This window comes from Pteronotus mesoamericanus, unplaced genomic scaffold, assembly GCF_021234165.1.
Source record: "Pteronotus mesoamericanus isolate MK-2021 breed Mesoamerican mustached bat unplaced genomic scaffold, CSHL_Meso_final contig_74, whole genome shotgun sequence".
NCBI classification, from domain to species: Eukaryota; Metazoa; Chordata; class Mammalia; order Chiroptera; family Mormoopidae; genus Pteronotus; species Pteronotus mesoamericanus.
The window spans coordinates 13,740,423-13,763,304 of NW_026555247.1; the positions used below are offsets into that span (position 1 = coordinate 13,740,423).

Genomic DNA, 22,882 nt, shown 5'->3' on the forward strand with positions numbered 1-22,882 from the left:
TCTTGTGGTTTAGCATTCAGGAAACCTAAAAGCTGCAATGAAATCTGCTGGGGTTTTTTGTACATGTATAAATTTCATAGCCTAATGCAGACTTAAAATACATTTATATGCTCTTAATTTTTAAATTATCTAGTCAAATTCCAGTCTGTCATTCAGTATTTAAATGAGATTTTCAAGAAGACCTAGTAAACGCTTTGAGTTAGGGCATATATAACTACCAAGTAAGTCTAGTTTAAGATTTCTGCTACCAGCTTCTCCCTCAGTCAGTAGAGAACAGACCCATGATAGGAGCACAGGGAGAGAGACAAAATAAAATACATCTCTTTCCAATTGTTGCCATCAAAATGTGAAAACAAAGTTCACAACAGCCTGCACTATATTTAGTTTCAATTATTTTCACACTCTAGTTTATGCTCTGTACCATAACAAAAGACACAAAAACCATTTCACAGGCCTATATTAACTGTCTATTTTCTAGGTCTTTTTATTTCATTTTCAAAATCCATTTTCTTGTCAAAGTCTGTAACTTTCATTAATAATTCAAATAATAAATGACGGTACTAAAAGACTTAGAAGATTAAAATACAGGTTTGGTTTTCTTAGTAAAATATCCTATGTCTATACTTGTGCTCTCATACAAACCAAGTTTTAATGAAAATTTAACTAGAACTAGAACCAAATTTAACAAGAAAAAAATGAAATCTTCATAAATTAAGAGAAAAAAACTGTTAATGACAATCTACTTTGAGGATGAATACATGTATTTCTCTGCAACATGTTTTAAAACACACACACATAATATATATATAAAAAATTTAATTATCTAAAAATTGGGATATGATTAAATAACTTTTTAAAACACAGAAAATACATACATATAAAAAAATTTAATTATCTAAAAATTGGGATATGATTAAAGCCATTAACCTGATACACTGAGAGTTCCATGACAACATGAACCATAGCTGTTTGAGAGTACCTCTGCATCCTCAGCACCTAGCAGTGTCTGCTCCAAAATTTATTAAATAAACCTAATGTAACTGTGTCATATCCTTGTGACAAAATATTCTATAGCTGAAACACATTTTCTTAACTAGTCTGTATTTTAAAATACAAAATAAATTTACATATGGTTCTACTTTACATAAAAAAATCAAATACATTGACTATATAATACTATACGGGGTGAGGCAAATGTAGATTACAGTTGTTTGTATGGAACAAATACAACAATTAATAAATAATAATACAAGAATAAACTGTGTTTTGTGTACTCACAACTGTAAACCTACTTTTGCCCCACCCTGCAGTGCACAAAAAAATACATTATTTACTATTTATGTTTTTGTTTGTGTTCTGGTTACAAAGATGAGATTTTATTTTTCCCCAAGGCCTATTATTATTACAAAGATTTTCTCGCATTTGTATATTATGTTTAGCAGACATGTCTTCATTTCCCAGTACTATACTATTTTCCCTCTCAGAGCTGCTACTAATATCTTCATCTAAATGGCTTAAATGTAGTATTTATCATATTGTAGATAAAAATGAAAAAGCTTAAGTGCCATAAAATCATAGAAATTTTCTTCCATACTTTTAGAAGATTTTACCCATATACAAACATTCAATTTGTAGGTGTATTTAAATAATTGTAAATTTATACTTATAAGGTATGAAAGAAACAACATTAAGTATATGCGATTTCACATTATCTTACATTTAATGAGTAAAGACCCGAGCATGCCTAACCAAGAACAATTCATATAATTTTTCAAACACTTGAACACAGTATATTTTCCATTCCTGAACAAGATACTTAAAAAGTTAGTTGACTTTTTCACTGAAAATATAGAAATAAAAAAGAAGAGTAATATAATTTTGCTATTTTAGCTTCACACTTTTAAGTTACCATTTTAGTTGTATATATACACAGTATTAAAAAATGCAAACAGAGAAATCAAAAAAAATACCTACATGATAACCACCCAATGGAGTACTTAGAATTCTTATACATTTTGTTCTTCATACTTCTGTTTATAAGTTTACATGTTTTAAAGATTAAGTAGGAAGTTACAGTACTAGTTTTACTTTTTTCTAAGCACAGAAAGCAGATTATACATATATTTACAACTTTTCAAAACAACTAAAAGTTTGTATCAACAAGTATAGAAAATTCTGAAACACTCAGGTTTACACATCAATTATAAAAACCAACACAGCCAATTCTTACAGACAGTTTATTACTTACAAGGCAGTATGCTAAGCACCTTATATGCCTTATACCTTATCTAATCCTATGCCATTAGGATTCACATTTTACAGACAAGAAAATGGAGCTTAGAAATATTCAGTAATTTGCATAAGAGAACAGTCTCTCTTACACCAAAGTACATGTTCTTAACCAATATACAGTCTTACATCAGGAAAAAAACAAAACATTTCAAAAAATTTTAAAAGGCTTTTCAAGCCTTGGCTGGTATGGTTCAATGCATTGAGCACTGGCCTGTGAACCAAAAGGTCACCAGCTGGATTCTGGGTGGAGCACATGCCAGGGTTGTGGGCCAGGTTCCCAGCTGGGGGCATATGACAGGCAACCAATGTTTCTCTAGCACACTGATGTTTCTCTCCCTCTTTCTCTTTCCCTTCCCCTCTCTCTAAAAATAAATAAATAAAATCTTAAAAAATATATATATGGGCAGATTAAAAAAATGTAAAAAAAAACTTTTCAAGAAGTACAAAAGCATATTCTAAAAAAACTTTACATTTTGAATATAGTAATTGAAATTAAATTTTGAAAACATACACAAAAATTGGAAGGTACTAATAAAGCTAAGAAATCAACACATATATTCCATGTTTAAATGCACTAGTTTGAGGAAAATCCATCAATTAAGCTAACCTAATTCAAAACTATAAAGCATTGTACGCTCTTTGAATACAACTTTATCCATAGGTATTTTGCTTGTCATTTCATTAACAGAAATTTCTACATCATCTTATGGTAGCAGAAATAAATTATAATATATAGAATACCGACCAAGGCACCAGCTGCATAAAGCATTGCTTGATCATTAAGAAAATCCTTCTTTGCAGTGTGATAACAACTGTAAGCCAGATCGTAATGCTGCACCAAGAAACATAAGTCGGCCATTTTCCTGATTTGAAGCTCTGGTGCTTCTGGTGGATACCTATAAATACAACATGAGTTAAGAAAGGAATTTGTAATTTATGAGCCCCAAATCATTATACATTATAAAATGTTTAACAGCTGCTTAACTGCCCAGAACATGAGGAAAACTGATCCTGTTTTACAAAAATTCTACCTCCAAAGAGATGTCTCAAAGATATCTGGAAAAATAGTTATATCTATATTTATATAATTTATTTACCTACATTGAGAACTTCTCAGCAACAAGGGAAGCACTTTATCCATGGTCAAATTGTGAAGTAAATGGTTAATTCCATTTTTATATACAACCAGAAAAAACAAAGTGGGCTACTTTTACTTTTTCTTAAATGAGGATTTTATATTAAAGAAGATTTTCTAAATACAGGCTGTTTTGGAATCATAAGTCCACAGATTTAACATAGAAGAGTCATTAATGAAAACCTACTGTAACTCCACAGTTTTACAAATAGGGAAACAGAACCAAAGTAAATTGACTTTTCCTGTTGTCTTTATTTTTGGATATCATTTTAATTTTTTTTTAATTATTATAATTCACCTATAGTCACTGTTCTTATCTGAGTTCTGACCAATATGTAAGTAAGAAAGTGAACAGTCATTTTTTACAGGACATCAAGTAGTCAAACACTTAAGCATAGTGGGGGAAAAAAGATAATATTTCACTCACAGCAATCCAGATGTATTTTTCAGCTCATTAATGCTCTTTTCTGGAACTTTACTGCCACTAAACCATTTTTTAGTTGCAGAAAATAGAGATCGACTCAAACCTTTTCTTGATATTAGCTAAAAGATTAAATGCGGACAAATACGAGAATTTAATATTTTTATTTCACATACAAAAGAAAAAATTTTTAGTAAGTAAAAAGCTTTAACAGTGAGCAAAGGTTCATTTTAACAGCACTGATTTTTTTTAACTGTCCAATATGCTGGCAAAACTGCCAGTGAAAACATATAAGCCTCTTTTAAGATTTATTAGAATCTCATTAGAGATAGTGATGTTAGTAAAATCTAACACTTGTCTAATCTTTTAAAAAAACTTCAAATACTTTGAATAACTTATACTACTATATTCTCAAGTTTACTATTTACTGAAGTTTTAAAAATACTAATCTAAAATATTAAATCTTACCTGGTCATTTAATTGCCGAATTGTTTTCTCTATATGTGGCAAAAGGCCCCGAAATGTGAATTCTTGTATAAACTGTCGAATCCTATCATGATCAGTGAGGGTTAAACATGCACCATGAATTATTCCAGTATTTGCTTTCTTTGTTTCATGTAATGATGAAGCAGATTTTACATGATCTGGACCATCAATGCTGTTAGAAGGGTCACTGGATGGGTCCAACTGAAGTGGGTGAGCTCTAAAGTTATTTGGTAAGCCATCTACTAAAAAAAAGATCTTTCTTTTACTCTGAGAATGCAACAATACTACCATTACAGAAAAAAAAGAATGTTAGAATCTTGTATTTTTCTGTATATTTATATCATAGATGTCTATGATACAATCACATTAATCTTTTCTCCTTTAAAATTACAGGCTTTGGGTTAATACTTGTTATACATAATAGAAATTTTAAAGTGCATATACATAAATCAAAAAAAACAATTTTTAAATATAAAGACTTACTTTCAAATAGCACGAGGCAATAAGAAAAATTATAATAAAAAATTTTTAAGCTACCCCTAATATCAAAACCATAATTTAAAATACAAAAATTAAATCATGTGAAATCTAGAAATAATCCACACTGTATATCATATCTTCCCTTGGTTTATACAAAAAAATGTTTAGATGTATTATTCATATAAAACAAATTAAGTGTCAAATAAAGCTAACCTGCTCATTATCTCTTTTATTATGAAAATTTCCCCCATCTTTAATCTATAAAAGTTTAGCATGCCTTGACAACAGTGCATATTTTCAATCAAGAGAAATTTAAAGAAAGTATATCAAGACCTTTGACTTCGTTATCTAATCCATCCAATGAAAGCAAGTTACTATCAGAATTCTTATTTGAAGTTACGGTACAAGGGCCATCTTCATATGACTCCTATCAAAACAAAATAAAAAGCATTAGCACTTATATTTAATCATGTTTAAGATAACACTAAATCCATCAATAAGTATGGTTGCTCTGCTAACTCTAAGTCTCATTTATTTGCTTCAGCAAGGCTCTTTTCTTCCAATCCTCCAAATTCTTAACATTTTCCATGCATCTTTTTCTAGCACTCCATTCCATACCTGCTATATCCTTAAATTCCCTTTCACATTCAATCTACTACTGTAATTCTTCTGAATTCAAATTATCTCTCAGTTCATCTGTTCATATGTCATAGATATATGCCAATTATGAGTATCTGTATATATGCCTAATTAAGGGATAATGGTACGAGAGAGAAACTACTAGAGTCAAGCTGGGGGCGGGGGGAAAGATAGATAGTATGGAACCTCGTGGTCATAACTCCAGTGTTAATATGTTGGAGTGCATACTGAATATATTAAAATGTTTTAGAAAAATATACAATGCAATGCTTATTTGTACAAAAGAACTGGTTTCTTCAGTCAACAAAGAAAAGCTAAAAATACTTAAGACTTGTCCATGAGGCCAAGAAGTACGAGGTATTATTCCAAGTGCCATACTTTAAGGGAAATACATAAAGAATTTAGTAAGAGGAAAGTGATCATGACAAGAAACGGTCGAAAACCACCATTTAAAATTTTTTTGAAAAAATTGGGTATATTTAGCCTGGAAAAATATAAAGAGAGACATGAGTGCCATCCTCCTATATTGTAAAAGTTGTCTTAACAGAAAATTGATACAGTTCTCCTCCCAGGACTAATAAGTACAAACAAAGAAAGAAAATTTTTGGTTGCTCCTCAAGCTGTTCAAACACAGAAAGTGTCACCTGAGAAGGTAATGTGTACTGCCACTAGAGGTCACTCAAAGGTTCAAAGGAAATTAAAGCATTAAAAAACAGCGGCTAGATTTGATAACCTTTCAACTAGGATTCTAGGGTTATAAGCTATACAGTTGTAAATACCTCTTGTCTTCTGTTAAAAAATTCTCAAATTGAACACTCTGACTCATGCTGCCCTTCCTAACCTTAGACAGCTGGGCTCTAAACAGTATTTCAATACTGTTCCTATTGAGTGTGGCCCTGAAGGACCATTTTAAAAACAGAGCCCCTTCACAAACAACTGCTTCTTTTCTTCCTCAGATATTTTCCCCTAGCATTATCTTAAAGGTTAGCAATCATCTCAATATTAAAATGTCAGTAGAGCACTATTTATGCTCTACTGATACATAAGATAGAAAACTAAGGCAAATAAACAGACTATGAAATATTTATAGAACATCAAAAGTTATATAAAATAGCCCTGGCTGGTACGGTTCAATGGAATGAGTGCTGGTCAGCACACCAAAGGGTTACCAGTTCGATTCCCAGTCAAGGCACATGCCTGGGTTGCAGGCAGGTACCCAGTAGCTGGCACTTGAGAAGCAACCACACATTGATGTTTCTCTCCTTCTCTTTCTCCCTCCTTTACCCTGTCTCTAAAAAAAATATTTTTTAATGTTATATAAACTATATGATAATTGATATTTTTAAAAAATATTACAAAAGCTTACATAATGTAGTTTAATTGTACAAAATGTAAATATTAGTTTCCATGGACTTAAGAAATTCTACTTCTAAACAAAAAGTCAACTCTTGATTATCTGAACTAATCTTAGGAATTTGACATCTGACTACTACTAAGTGGCTGGCACACAATGCTATCTTAAAAGTTTAACAGTGTGAAACCATACACCAACCCATTTCAGCCAACAGTTAACATTAGTCTAGAACTCTAGATTAAGAAAATAAATTAGGAAGACACAACACTTCCTGAAAATTCAGAAGGAAAGGAAATCGGAGGCGGGGAAAAAAAAGCTCCGGAAAAAAGCTAACAAAGTATGAGCTCCCCAAGGTGGCCGTAAGAAGAGCACGGTTGAAACAGGCAAGCCCAGAGATGTAAATAATAACGACTGACTGTGGGCATTCATAATGAACTGAATGTACGAGACAAAAATGCTATCCTCTACATGTCTAGCCAAAATAATTTAATTCTAAATGTGTAACTCACTTTTCATTTTTTAAGAAAAAAGATTAAACACTGGTATTATATATCTGAAAGGAGTACACATAAGGATTATTAGTTAAAAACAGCTTCTGAATCACTGAATTAAAAGCTCCTATGGTAATGAAAACCAGCCAGATTCCAAAATAAATACTATTAATTCTGTTAGTTAAACCAAAATATTAAAAATTCCACAGTGATGACATTATGTTATAGAACTAAAATACAGCTTTTGAGGTTTGCTTCATTGTTGTTTTTTACATATACCTGGTTTTGAATACTATTTTTCTGTAGATACTGACTCCAAGGATCTGGTATCTGTTCATCTGATGCTCGATTAGATGTTCGAGAATTAATTTTAAGTAAATAGCAACCCTGAGTTCCATATTTCTGTTTCATTTCTTCATAAATGGATTCAGCTCTAAATTTAAAAATGAAAAAAAAAGTTTGTAGTAAATGGAGGGCAGACCTTAGGCAATAAAAGATACTAATACAAAAATAATGCAAAAATTATCCCTTCAAAAGACAAAACAGAAAATTAGAATAATTTTAAAATGAAAACAAAGACCATGATCTTAACTGAAATTTTGCTAGCTTGGATAAAGCAGTTTCCAAAGTGTGTTTCATGGAATAAAATTTTGCAAGCTATTCCTGTTACTCAAAGACAGTTCTGGTGGTCATATTAGTTTGGGGAATTACAGTAAAGAAAGTCAGTTTCTTTGCAGCAAACCATCACTGACTCTTTCATTTGCTACTGTAAACTACGAATTTCCAAAAAGCTGCTGCAAATTTATAAATCAGTAACTCTTTCAACTGTGAGGATTTCAGGACATATGACTGGGAAATTCTGTCTTAGAGAACAGACATTTTCGAAAAGAAGTGCTAAAACAGAAAAGTATAGCACCCAAAAACTTACAAAACATTTTTTCCACCAGTTTACTCTTCATTTAGCTGCCTCCAAAGAAACACAGCACAGAAGAGAAAACTTAAGAACAGCCAGAGTATTTATTACATAAAATCCATCCAGTTTTCTTGCAAAATGTATAATAGCTATATCCATGAGCTACATATCAGATAAACAAAAAGCATTTTGATTTCTATACTTTAACTTTCTAGTTGGTAGGAAATACCATAATTCAAGTGATAAAAGAGCCAAAGATGCAAACAGTACATGTTGATGGAAAATGAAATTTTGGTACTTAGAGCTAATCTAGTTTAAATAGGGATTTTTAAAATCAATCAGCAATCTAGTGCAAAAATAAAAAATTAAAAAAACCTGTAAAACCTTATATTCACATTGCTGGCACTATATAAATAACAAGCCCAGCCCAGCACATAATTAGGTCATATTACATACTATAAAATTAAGGCTAGATATGTAAAGTAATTATGAATTTGTTTACACACAGATATAGTATATATGTATGTATATACACTCAAGTACAATAAACTAAACTTCTGCTCACTTTCCAGTGATACTGCTAAACATATGAATCACCGATCTAATACTTGAATTAAGTACCTTAGAAGATACATAACATATTCAACTGATAAAACTTAATCTCAATAGCCAGTTCAAATTATTTCTATTCATTATCCTACAGGCTACAGACTGATTATGATTGCAAAAATTCCTAAAGATTAGTAATCCTCAAAATAATTCTTTGATTTTAGAGAGGAAAATTTACTAAAAACATGGTTTGTGCTCAAAACAAGGGCAAGAGTTATTTAACTGCATATTGTAAATGTCACTGAGACATCAGAAAAGTGTGAAACAGATTAATTTGATACACATCTTGAACCAAAGTCAAAGTAAACTCTATAGCCTTTTGGAGTAAAATTGCTTTAATGTTATCTTATTTTTCAAGAATTTATTTTTAAAGTAAGTTATTCACTTATCCAAAAATAAAAGAACTACAGCAAATTATTAATAAGATTAAAGGGTACAGAAAAAAGAAATGTTTGGATTTTTCCGAGGTTGTAAAAAACATCAAGATTAAAAATTCAAAGTGACAAAGGAGTGAATGAAAAATGAAGTGCCTCTAAAGCTTTAAACAACAGCCAGAAAGTGAAAAGTTAAAAGGTAAACTGAGAAAGGGAACAGAGAAAAAGAAAGAATTTTTTTATGAAGTAGGATATAACACTTTAGACCTGTAGGTGTAAAATGGCAAGCACTTTTGTACAAAGACTGTACTAATAGATTTATAGTAAAAGAGAAGTTTGGGTAAGCATATGAAATCTAACTTAAAATGACTCAGGTTTTATAACTCTGAAATAAAAAATATAGTTAAATGTTTTATTAGTAAGTTTTTACTTTCAGCCCTGGCTGGTGTGGCTCAGTGGACTGAGTGCCGGCCTGTGAACCAAAAGGTTGCAGGTTCAATTCTCAGTCAGGGCACATGCCTGGGTTGCAGGCCAGGTACTCATTTGAGGTGGGGGGTGAGAGGCAACCACACATTGATGTTTCGCTCCTCCTATTTCTTCCTCCCTTCCCCTCTGTCTGAAAATAAATCTTTTTTAAAAAATAAAATTTTACTTTGAGATAAAAAGTGTATCTAAAATTTAAACAAGCCATGCCCAAATTACAGTTAAATCATTTAATTTAAAAAAGTTCTTAATTAAAAATGGAAAGCTTACCTCTGTTCATCTCCTGCACTTACATCATGTAAAAGTACATAATATTTAAGTGTATTTGGTATAAACCACTTGGGGTAGGAATAGTCACTGTTGTGCTGAATTCGATGCTGTTCTTGCGACAACTTTGAAAACTGTTCCACAGGGTCAGCTTCGCTAGACGATGCTACCAACATACCTTGTAAACCATATTATTAAGGTAATTATCATATCACATGATAAAATTATCCTATTAAAATAAACTTAGGACGGTATTTTCTGAGCTAAAAATATTCTGATTTCATAGGTTTTCACAGCAAGCACAAAATAATTTCTCCAGCACTTCTAATTAAGTCAAGGTTCTAAGTCTTAAAGAATTTTTTGTTGACGGTTTTAGGCCATTTACATATCAATATGGAGATCCAAGAAAATAAAAACAGACAACACCAAAACTGTACAACTATTAACGTTTCTAACAGTTCTGCTGAATCCTGTTCCCCTCTATTCCATTTCCCCGCAGTTTCATACTCTATCCCCTCTCTTTTCTGTTAACCTCATTAAAAATATCATTAACTGTCAAGAGGTTAACAGCTATAAACAGGTTACTAAAAAACTAGGAAACTGTTTTTAAACATGAGCTTTTATAAAAGCAATTAATTTTGAGGCAATCATCACAAACAGTTAACACTGGCAGTCTATATTTTCTCTTTCTAAAACAGCTTAAAAAGTTTTTAAGCACAAACTACTCAAGTTGGAGCATACAAAAAAGGAAACAATAAGCCAGCCCTCAGTTTTCTTAATTTGTAATCAGACATCCTGTATCAAGGATGCCACTTTAACAAATAATGAAAACTTGAAGAATCATCAATAAAAAAATTTCTCCATTCTCTATCTTTTCAACAATTTTGCCTTCATGTAACTATTTCTGAAATTAGTAACTTTTGACACATTTGATTTTAAGAGAACATAAATATCAAAGGATACATGCTAAATAGTGGTTCAGAAATTCATGATCTGATGCTGGCATCGACTGAAGAAAGGTCTCTCTGTAAGACTCAAACCACGGAGTAGTAGCTAAAATTAACCATATATGAAAGTTCAAATTTCTCAAAAGAATCAGTTTACAACAGACAAAATTTCAAGCCCATACTCCTTAAAGGTGTAAGATAGTAATTTCTAGCAATAAACAGCATTTTTAACTTGTGCCTAAAGATATAAAGAAGCATTTTCACTTGTGCTTTAATACATATATAACATGTGTATTAAATAAAGCCATATATACAAATATATTCATACATGGAGTATATATATTTGCAAAAATAAAACATTTATTCCCAAACCTATACAATAATCCCACAATTTACCTATTGATGCTTTAAGTATTACCTACATGAGTAAAGAGATTTTAGAATTAAAGTTTTGTGTCCCTGCCACTAGTCACGTTGTCTTAAGTAGCTCCTTTTCATAAATGATTTCATTTCAGAACACTGGTTCTCAAGTGACAGCGATTTTGACCCCCAGGAAACACTCAACACTGTCTGGAGATGCTCTGGGTTGTAACTAGTTGGGGTGAGGAGTAGGTACTACTGGCATCAAGGCAAAGAGGTTAGAAAAGATGCAAAATATCCTTCAATAAACAAAACAAGACAGCCCCCCACAACAAAGAATTATTTGGCTCAAATGTCAATAGTGGCAAGGCTGACAAACACCATACAATTTGATTGCTTGAGTGTGACACTAACAAAACCTCTTTAAAGAGAATTTAAAAGCATACTTACCTTATAATCAAATATAAAGATGCACATTTTCACTTTTTGTATACATGTATATCACACATTTCTTAAAAGCTCTCTCGCTCCATGCTAATCATTTTACATTACAATTATTCTAACATTAATTTGAACTTAAACTTAGTCATTTCACTGGGTCTAAGCATATTATCTAAGTCACAGTTTTACTAAAAGGACATTCTATTCCTAGCTACTTAGCCTGATTACCAAAGTCATATGTCCTTCTTGTTTTCGTATTAATCACTAAACATGGCAAATAGATTTTGTTTATATTATATTACTTTAAATGACTGGGAAGGTTAAAGGAAAAAAACTATTCAGTTTGACCAAATAGCATATCTAACGTGGTACCATATACACACAAAATTTTAATTCCAACAAATGCTGTACAAGAATAGCATTTTCACCTGTGCTTTAATATATACATACACTGTTTAGAAGGGCTATGAGTGTAACAATTTCATGTTCATTGCTATAGAAGAAAAACATACCTAGAAATATTATCATCTATATGGAAAATGGCGAAAATTAGAGAATAAATGATAAAGACTAGTCTGTTCCCTACCACGCAAAATCAGTTTTCTTATCAACCAATAAATATCTTTCCCCCAACCAGTCAAAATTAGTCTCTGTGTAGAAAATTAATGTATATTTTCATTTAGCACCAGTGACAAGAAAAGAATAGATAAGGAATTTGTTTCATGGTGTGCTGGGGGAGTTCTACATAAACAAATCAGATCTTCCAAAACAGCTATTTGCTGCAACACGATCTGTAATAAAAGACTAGAAAACCAATTAAGTCCATCAAGAGAGGACATTCATTAAGTGGATATACTATGCATCTGTAACAGAAAGGCGACAACCTCTAGATATTACAATGAAGTGCTCTCTGGAATACAGTGTTAGGTGAAAAAAAAAGGCACAGCAGAAAACTATACATTTTTGTGTAAGAAAGAGAATAGAAGAACCACACAGGTAGTATTTGATTATATTGTCATGAAAGTAATAAATAGAAGAACAAATCTAATTAGAGGTGAGAAAGAGGGCGAGGGGCATTGACAGAAGCTGGACCTCACTGAATGTAACTTGTTTTATAGTTCTGACTTTGGAACTATAAAAATGTCTACATAATTAAAAATAAAATTAAATCAAAAAGAAAATGCAAGTATACACACATATGTGTTCTTAAATTGAAATAATACTTTCTAAATAGTGGTACAAGACACAGGTCCTCAATTAAGAATATGAAGAAAAAAGGAAAAATTTTAAAATATATATGGCATAAGTAGGTTTTATCTTTCAGGCTAGTCACATTAAGATTCATAAGGCAAGCTTTCCCTTCTGCCTCTTATTTTCTTAAGGGGCTAATTAGGAAGTCCTCCTTCAGTTATTTTATATTCCAATAAATCAAGAGCATCCTTCTATTTTTTGTCTTTTCAAATGACACTCTTGCAGGAAGCTGAAAAATAGTCTTTAAATGTTTTATATTAACAAAAGGTCTCAATATTTAGTGACAACTCTCTTCCTGTAGAAATTCTCTTGCACTTATTTTGGGATGAAATCAGTATTTTGTCCATACCTCTTTCCATCTCTACATATTCTTTCTTTGGAACTGAAACAGCAACCATGTATCCTACCAGTTTCTCTATGCAGAATGTATTCTGTCTAGGTAAGGAAGGGTAAGGAAAGCTGAGAGTCAAAAAACAACATAATCTCTATCCTCCAACCCCCCCTTCTTTGTTCCCTTCTTAGTGCCAGTAATTTGGTACACAAATTATTAATGTTCCCAAAAAATATCTAACAAGGGCTACAGCAGTGAGCTAAACCTAGAACAACTTTGGTCTTCATCCTACTGAAGCCAAAGTACTTAGTAACCCCAAATCTGCAGGTGAGAAAGACTGAATATCCTAAATATAAACATCACCTGTAAATCACATATTTTCCCTTCCTAATCATTCACAAAAGTTCAAAGTGCCAGAAAATCACTGTCAGACTAAGAACTATTAACATAATGCAAATAATGTTGGTACTTATTACTATGCAACTTAAAATAGTAGTAGATATACTAAAACTTAATACAGAGTGGGACAAAAGTAGGTTTACAGTTTTGAGTATGCAAAACAGTTTACACTTGTATTATTTATTATTGTATTATTTTCCATACAAACTGTAAACCTACTTTGCCTCACCCTGTATATATTCAGAATAAAAATATCCAAGTAAAGCAATTAAATAATTTAATGTATATTAACTTAGATAAATGTACAGCCTCAAAGTAAAAAATATTCGACACTAAATTCTGTGATTACCAGAAAATGTTTTAATACAGAGGATCTTAGAATACAAAAGCTACACCAAACTCAAATCAAAACTCACTAAAATTTAACATTTTGCAAATTATAAAAGAACTTAGATAATATGAAAAACTAAGAAGTACTAACTTTGTATTTTAACAACACCATAATGACTATTCTTGAGGGGACTATTTCTAATCAAGTATTTTCAGAAAAATCAGCAAAACCAAAGTATTCCAAAGAGATGACAGTCACAGTTACTTATGCCCAATTTTTAAATTTCTCAGACACCACAGAAGATTTTTAAACATAAATTGTCCTCTTTTCAAACTATATGCCTTTTAACCCTCAATATATCAAAGGAAAAATTAATCACTGTCATTTAACCATCTGAATCTAACTGGCCCTTGGTATTTTATTGTATTTTTAATTCACCTTTACAATTACTAACAGAATTAAGAATAAAGGAACAGGTAAAAAAAAAAAAAGTTTAAAAAAATTTTAGTAAGAATTTAAACATGGCAAACTCCAATTTATTCCATATTTTCCTGGTTTTAAAGGTATCTGCCTTAATTAGGCAACATTCTTTGAATACAACTAACTGTCCATGGATGCATGTCCAACTGTCATGCATGAACCTGGAACACATCCATCGCATAAATACTGATTCCATATTCGAATACCTCTCTAATAAATTCTAGTTTATTATTACTTCTGGGTCTTCTTGCACTTGCATAGTCAAGGTACGACATTTTGGAAAACTTTGATGGCTTATAATTTTGCTGAAGAAAAAAATGTCATCTTATTTGCTCCATCACTACAAAAACATTTTATTGTTTTTGGACTTAATATCAAATAGTACATTCAATCCAGTAATTTTCTCTTTCTACATCATCAAATTCCTTCCAGTCATCTTCATACACATGCCTGCCTTCAGCATCTGTCACTTACAAACTGTATCAAGTAAATTGTCAAGAAGATCTCCATAAGATTCAAGTTACATGTCCTTTGACAAAATGAAATGGTCTAGGTTCTTGTCTCAAAATATTATGTTTAGTCCTTGTTAAATTGCTGACTAGCTTGATGAAAATATTTACCTTTTGTTCTTAGAAATACATTGCTCAGTTATTAATTTTTGAGCTTGAGAAAATTTGGATTAGATATTGTCATCTGAAAACTCATAAAGTAGAATTTCTGTACATGATCAATTTTATTATCAATTTCCCCACTAGAACTAGGTTGTCAAATAGGTATGTAGCCACTAAGGCCCTTGAAATGCGGCTTATCTGAATGGAGATGTTATCTAGGTGTAACACACACGAGATTTCAAATAGAGTACAAAAAATAAAATTTTCTATTGATCACATGTTGAAAGGACAATATTCTGTATAGTCTGGGTTGAATAAAATAGTATTAAAATTAATTTCACCTCTAGTATTTTTACTGTAGCTACAAAACATTAAAAACTATGTAAGTGGCTCACATATTTCATCTGGACAGTGCTAATCTAGAATGCTACTGTTTCACTGTATTCATTGTCTTATTTGTCTAAAATCATGAAAAATTGCATCTTCCACTGTAAAATTTCTTTGCCAATGTGGACTAAAAATAAAAAGCTCTATTCTCAATTGTGTTCAATAAAAGAAAAAAAAGGAAAACAAAGATATTGGTTACAAATATGGTATCTCCAGTCTTCTTTTACAATTTCTTCAGCATTACAAAGAATGCTGAGACCACTGTTGAAAAGTATCACCTATACACCCCAAAACTTTCAATATGCTCCCAATATGCTTTTTTCTGCCCCACTTTAACGTTTAAGCAGAAAACCATAAACTGGCAAAAATTATCGGAAAGCAACTGTTATGAAGTGACAGAGATCAAAACATAGAAGGAGCTAGAAGAAACAGATTCTTGGATAAGAATTTTAAGAGGCCATCAATAATATCCTCAATTTTGGTGTGTAAAAAAAAAGACAACAATAAATTTCAGACAACACAAATTTAAAACTGAAGGACGGTGTAAAAGTGATGACTTATTTCAGCACTATATCACCCTTCTACCTTCTAGGCAATTTCATCATTTCTTCCACTTTCTTATAGTTCAAAGTAATTGGTAATTAATATGTAGGATGGTGAAAAATAGCAAAATACTTCAAAATACTGGAAAAATAAGAACACTAAGTTCCTGTATTGCACTAACCACATTTTAAATAATTATCACTTTCTAAAGGGTTCTTTATGCTTTTTTACTCTTACATGAAAATTAAGGAAAAAATATTAAAGAATATTTAAACAACCCTCTAAAATACTGTTTACACATGACTGCTCTCAAAAGTATCATGGTATTTTACAGAGTAATAGCAATTAATATAAAAGCAATCAGAAAGAGTATACTACACATTTAAAGGGGGGAAAATAATGTTCTTCCTTATCTAAACAAGGTGCAGCCCAAATTATAATATTCAAAAACAATACCTAGATTTAGTAGAAAACGTAAGTCAAGAGTAAACACAGTAAACAAGAGATGATAGGCTAGATAACGTAAGTTGAACAAGCATCACCAGACTGCCTCTGTTTTGGAAAAATCAGACATATTAACTGGGACAAATACAAAAAAAGCAGTAGCTGAGTAGAGAAAAGATAATAGGCAAGGAGTAGAGTGAGAACATCTGGAAAACCATGACTACCATAGAAAATACCTGTATATAACAAGGATTCTTTCAATTCCATCAATGTGTCTTTCCAATCATGGCACCAAGGAACACTAGCTATAATTGACTGATCGGATGAAAAAAACAGGGCACTGATAAACTAGTCTTATGAGGTAAACATCTAACATGTATTTCTTAAACAGAATGGGTAAAAAGTATCATGACTCACATTAATGGCAAAAATTAGAAGTGTGTTTCTAGATATATAAAGCCTATCACACTTGAAATGGATAAAACCACTCATCAATCTCCAAACAATATTATCATTATCATGGAATTTTATTACAATGCATTCAGTGCTTCAGCATATCACATTCCCAGTCTTATGTTAAGACCAACATAACAATAAAGCTGAAGAGAGATGTCTTAAAGTAGCAGGGAAAGAAGCTGAAGAAACTGTTTAATTTTGGTATGTATTTTGTCTGAACCACTTGGGATTCTTTTTAAAATATGCCTAAATGATTCAGCTAATACGGTAGTGTCTCCACCTGCATTTAAAGACAAATAGCACTCACTCCATCCTCATGTGGAGATGTTGGCAGAGGCCTGAGAATATAGTACACCTGGATAAGGTAATTTCTCACAACCAAATCATGACCACATCATTCCTATAAACCAGCTACCAAACAACTTAAATACACCGTTTAAACAAATAACAAGCCCACCCCCAGTATACAGATAGCCAGACATCAGATGTGAAAAACTCACTCTGGAGAAACTAAATGACCCCATGTAAAAGAACTGTAAGTGACAAAAACTGGGCAAACTTCAAGCCTATCATAGTCTCACTGCCCAACAGACAAGACCACTAGCTGGCAAGTTTTGTTATGCCCAGTCAGGGTGTTAGTGCTTCAATTAGAAAAGAAAATAATGGCAAGGGCTCATCAGACATTTGAGGTAAGTTTCCAGTATGAAAAAGAGACTAAAACAAACTGAAAAATAAATGAGAGAAAATCACAAAACTGAAAACTTAAAAACAATTGATGCATATCATCAGAGTTACAATACCACAACAGGAAACAAGAACTATATGCTACAAAAAGGAAAATCAAGAGAGCAAAGGTAGTTTTTTAAAAAAAAGACAGTGAATATTAAAATTTCAATAGAAGAGTGAGAAAATAAAGCCAAGACCATCTCCCAGAAAATAAAACAAAAAGACAGAGTAAGAGATAGATATGGACAATATTAGAAAATGAGGACATTAGAGGAGCAACACTTCTAACCACCACCACAGATACACTATGTATCTATTTATGTACCACAGTCCTTTGGAGAGCCACAAACCATTGTTACGATCTAGATTTTTGTCCCCCAAATTTCCCTCCCACTGAAAGATGACATCATCCCCACTGAGAATGCATGGAGTAGAAAGGGAAGACTTCAGGAAGGAGATCTTGAGAAATGGATTATTTGATGAACTAATCTGTGTGAGATAACAGAAAATGTGTGTTGGTCTCTGCCCCCAGTTGCTGGTACAGAGCTCCTGAAACCTTTTTCTTCTTGACAGGTTGTAGTGGAGAAAAACTTCAGTCTTTGACTTTCTGCATAAGGAAAAACCCAACTCTCCCCTAATATGTCTTCCCTGTGAGTCTCCTTTACTATTCACACAAAACATTTCACTTCTGGTCATCAAACATGTGGAGGTTTCTCCCCACAACACCAAGCAATTCTCGGACACCAGCAGGTAACTTCCTGGATAATGAGTGCCTTTTGTTCCAATGAGGGGACTGAGTGGACTCCTAGATGGTACAGGTTCATCACTAACTTGGGCTCACCTCTAATATCTGAAGTGGGGCAGGGGAATCAGTTGGTAGGACTGAACACTCAACCTACGGATTCTGATGCTACTGTATGTAGGTAGTGTCAGAATGAATTCTTGTCCAAGAATTGCTTGGTGATGTGGGGAAAAACCTGCACACATTTGGCAACCAAAAATGAAATGTTTTTTTTTGTGTGTGAGTAATAAAGGAGACTCACAGAAAAGAAAGACATAGGAAAGAGGATTTTTCCCTACACAGCTGGTGGAAGACTGAGGTTTCTCCACTACAATTTGTCAAGTAGAAAATCTCACCAAGAGGCTAATGGAAGTTTGAGACTAAATCAGGAGATACAAAGAACTCTGAGCAATTACAAGTCTTAAAAAAGAGAAGTACAGCACTGGCTGGTGTGGCTCACTGGCTTGAGCGCAGGCCTGCAAAATGAAAGGTCACTGGTTCAATTCCAGGTCAGGACAAATGCCTGGGTTGTGGGTCAGGTCCCCAATTGGAGGCATGCAAGAGGCAACCAGTGGATGTATCTCTTGCACATCGATGTTTCTCTCCCTCTCTTCCCATCTCTCAATGAAGGAAGGAAGGAAGGAAGGAAGGAAGGAAGGAAGGAAGGAAGGAAGGAAGGAAGGAAGGAAGGAAGGAAGGAAGGAAGGAAGGAAGGAAGGAGGGAGGGGGAAGAGGGGAGGGAAAGAATGTACTAAGAGTCCAATACTTGGTTCAGCAATAAAAAGGTAAAACTTAATCATAATGTTGAAGATAGTGACTAGTAACTTCAAACTTCAAATTCAAAAAAATTATCAAAACTACATGAGAGAGATGGGGAAAGGAGGAAGAGGAATAATTAAGCTAAATCTTCATCAATTAAAATAAGAAAATAATGAATAAATTTAAAATTGATTAAGCCATAGATAGCCATATAAAACTATTGCTTAGAAACACAAAATAAGTATCAGAGGAAACCACTAAAAGAGTGGGCAGGGCAGGGGCACAGGCTGCAGATCACTGTTGTTATTTCTTCATAGTCTTTTCAGCATTATGTCTATGTGCATGTATCATTTTAATAAATTAAATGTTTTAAAATAAAAGGTATTATGGGCTTTGGAAGTTAGGAAGATATTTGCATTATAAAATTTTTTTAAATTTATTTTTAAAATATGATAGTTTATCCCTCTTTGTGCCCATTTAGCACTTTGGCATATTGGATATGCCATATCCCTATTACAATGTACTGTGATTAAAAGGTATTGTAAATAAGAATGTACCGTGATTATTGATTTACACGTTTGTCTCCCCACTAGGTTATAAACTCATACAACATGTTTTATTCATCTCTATATCTCAGTTCAAAGCACATAGTAGGAAATCAATAAATATTTGTTACATGAATAACAAGAATGTTAAAGACCCTATCTATAAAAAAGAATCACAGGAATTAAAGGTCTAGGAGAGGACTTGACAAAGAATCAAGCCAAATTTTCTGGTTTCCAAAGAATGAAACCAAGTCGGAATAAGTGACTTATTCAAGTTACCCAATTAACTAATGGCTATGGTAGCATAAAAACTTGGGAAACTCTGGCATTTGTTCACTGCTGTTCACACTTCAACATTAATTTCCTATTGATGACAAGAAAATAATAGTTCAAATACATCACTTTCTCCCAGAAAATCCAAATTTTGCCTTGTCTTTAAAACATGTTATGCCAAGATCTGTTCAAAATATGTATCCTGAATTTCATATTCTTTTGATGTGAAAAGATAATCATAATATTCTAAACTTAAAATTATCATGTTAACTTACCTTGCTGGAATTAAAATTAATAACACAGAAAGAAGAAAAATTATGAACATTTGAAACAAAACAATTCTACACATATTACTAACTATATAAGTACAACCAGCTAACTTTGTGACTTATATCATTAAATATGCAATTGTTTTAAATCTTTTAAAATATTAGATTATAAATTATACTGACCTAAAAAGCTTATTTCATTAGGCTGCTGAAATATCCTGATTAGATGATGTACTTTTAATCTTTTCCCTCTAAAAATCTATCCCATGTCCCTCAGTTAAGTCTTTTTCATACCACACAAAATACTGCTAACTTGCTATATATATTAACGTATTATTTCACCTACCAATCTTATCATGAAAATATTTATTATTCAAATTAGATTAAGCACTCAGAAAAGATTAAAAATTTACTCATATAGTATAAACATTTCCTCCACTTAACACTAACATAAAAAATACAATAAAACTTTTTAAACTTAATTATAGTATTACTTATGTCACAAAAGAATGTTTTTTTAATGTTAGATCTTTCATTCAAGAAATATTTTTATATACATGTTCTAGGCATTACTCTAGATACTAGAAATAAAATGAAGAGCCAAAGTTCCTGCCCTCATGCAGAGTCTATTTGCTTTACAAGTAGAACTATAAAAACAATTTTATTATGAAAAAATAAAATGAAATCATGTAATTCATAGTCCGAATGCCTACTCACTTGATTATAACCTCCTTAAAAGCAGTAACTATTTTTTTCAACATGTGTTCCCAATCTATCATTCAGTAAGCACTTATGTTACGTGATTTCCAAGTCACAGAATTATTTTTCCTAAAAAAAAAAAAAAATTCATTTAAAAAGTAGTAGTAAACCTTAATACCTACCACTGATGTTGAGGTCATAATCTCCTGCTGTAATCACATTAGCTACTAATCCTTCTGCAGGCTGACTGCCAGAAACAACATCACTCAAAAGCTTCCGAATGGCTCCAGGCTGAGGTGGTTGGGTGACAATGTTGCTTACTGCTATCTTCAAATTTTTAATTATGTGAAGCTGATTATTAGGATCTCTCATATGAACTTGAAAAAAAAAGGGAAAAAAAAAAACCTTGAAATTAATTCTGCACAATTCATGATAATCCAACTATAACAATAATAAAAAACTGGTTTACCTATTTACTAACAAAAAAGACCACATCAGAAACCAGAAATTCCAACTGGAACAGTCTTCCATAAATACAAATGACTGACAATATCCCCTTATAATCAAAAGGGCTAGCCAGACAGTCTAAACTTCTCCCACAATGCCACTGTTCATGTCCCTACAAGTATGTATTTTCCTTCCTCCTGTTCAGAGTTGCCAGGCACCAACCACCATCCATACCACATCTCTACTTCTCACCTCACCCTAAAGCTGGGCGAAGGCTGGAGTATCAACACTGAAAATAGTAAAAGGGAAGAAAGGGGAATTAAATGCTGAATTAAGGATTCCTCTACTTCCCCTAGTGTGCTGCCTGCATTCTCAGACACTACTATTCCCCTATCATAAAAATCAATGCCCACTCTGATATGGGACGTTGACAGTGGGAACGTAGTAGAACCAAAGGTGTACAGAAACTCTCTGTACTTTCTGCTCAATTTTGCTGTGAACCTAAAACTGCCCTTAAAAAATAAGGACTATTAAAAAGGAAATCAACACCCAAATCCCTTCTCCCATCCCAGCATCTCTTGCATCTTCTACCCTGTTACAGGCATTGCCTCAAGTCTATAGGATTTAACAACAGTGGTTCAGAGCTTCAGGCCAAGAAAGAGGTTCTTAGGAAATTTTAACAAGACGACAGTATCCACAGGGCACAGTAGGAAATATGAGCATATTTTTTCATATAAATATAATCAGGCAGTTTCCATAGTAGTATTAGAACAGCCCATCATAGTAAGGACCCAATTTTGGAGTCAAACTGTATTTTAAGTTCCAACCCACCACTTATTAACTGTGTTATCCTAAATAACTTTTTAACTTTTCCATTCTTCAATTTCCTCACCTATAACATGTGATTAATACCTATTTCATAGGGTTATTTTACAGATTTAGGTGAGATACTGTTATACAAGATAGTGTAAAGCACTGACCACCATGACTGATACTCACATAACTACATAGTTAAGTGCTCAAGAGGTGTTGGAGGCAGCAGGTATTTAACACATACTATTTCAAGGACATAATGGATAATCATCTACAAATGAGAGGCAACTCTGAAAAACTGGCTTTGGGTACCCATCCATAAAAAAATGACACTTTTATTCCCAGTGGAAAATGCTTTATACCAAACTTTTAAGGTCAGGCCTGCCTATATTTAAATAAAGTTACATCTGTAAAAACTGTCTTCCTAAATTTCCTGTATGTTCTCTGTTGATTTCTAAATTTTTAATTTAAACACATAAAGTAGTTGTAAAAAACTATGTAAGAAATGAGTATGTTCATTTGTATTATAAATATATGCACAAAAGTACAAACAAAATACATGCAAATTCCATTATAATAGTTGCCTATGAAAGAAAGAAGTTGGCCTAAGAAATGGTAGAAAGGTGATGTCAACTGTATCTATGA

At 32.4% G+C, this 22,882-nt stretch overlaps 1 protein-coding gene across 1 annotated transcript in view; it reads right to left on the minus strand.

The window, feature by feature from the left end:
- TRAPPC8 (trafficking protein particle complex subunit 8) overlaps nt 1-22,882 on the minus strand; it is an 85,939-nt gene that overhangs the window by 58,389 nt on the left and 4,668 nt on the right. The window contains exons 2-9 of the mRNA XM_054583503.1: nt 21,160-21,354; nt 10,908-10,997; nt 9,948-10,122; nt 7,578-7,731; nt 5,148-5,241; nt 4,317-4,573; nt 3,855-3,970; nt 3,038-3,188 (exon numbers count right to left, since the gene is read on the minus strand). Of these exons, the coding sequence (XP_054439478.1) occupies nt 3,038-3,188; nt 3,855-3,970; nt 4,317-4,573; nt 5,148-5,241; nt 7,578-7,731; nt 9,948-10,122; nt 10,908-10,997; nt 21,160-21,354 (1,232 nt within the window). The remainder of the gene's footprint in view (nt 1-3,037; nt 3,189-3,854; nt 3,971-4,316; nt 4,574-5,147; nt 5,242-7,577; nt 7,732-9,947; nt 10,123-10,907; nt 10,998-21,159; nt 21,355-22,882) is intronic.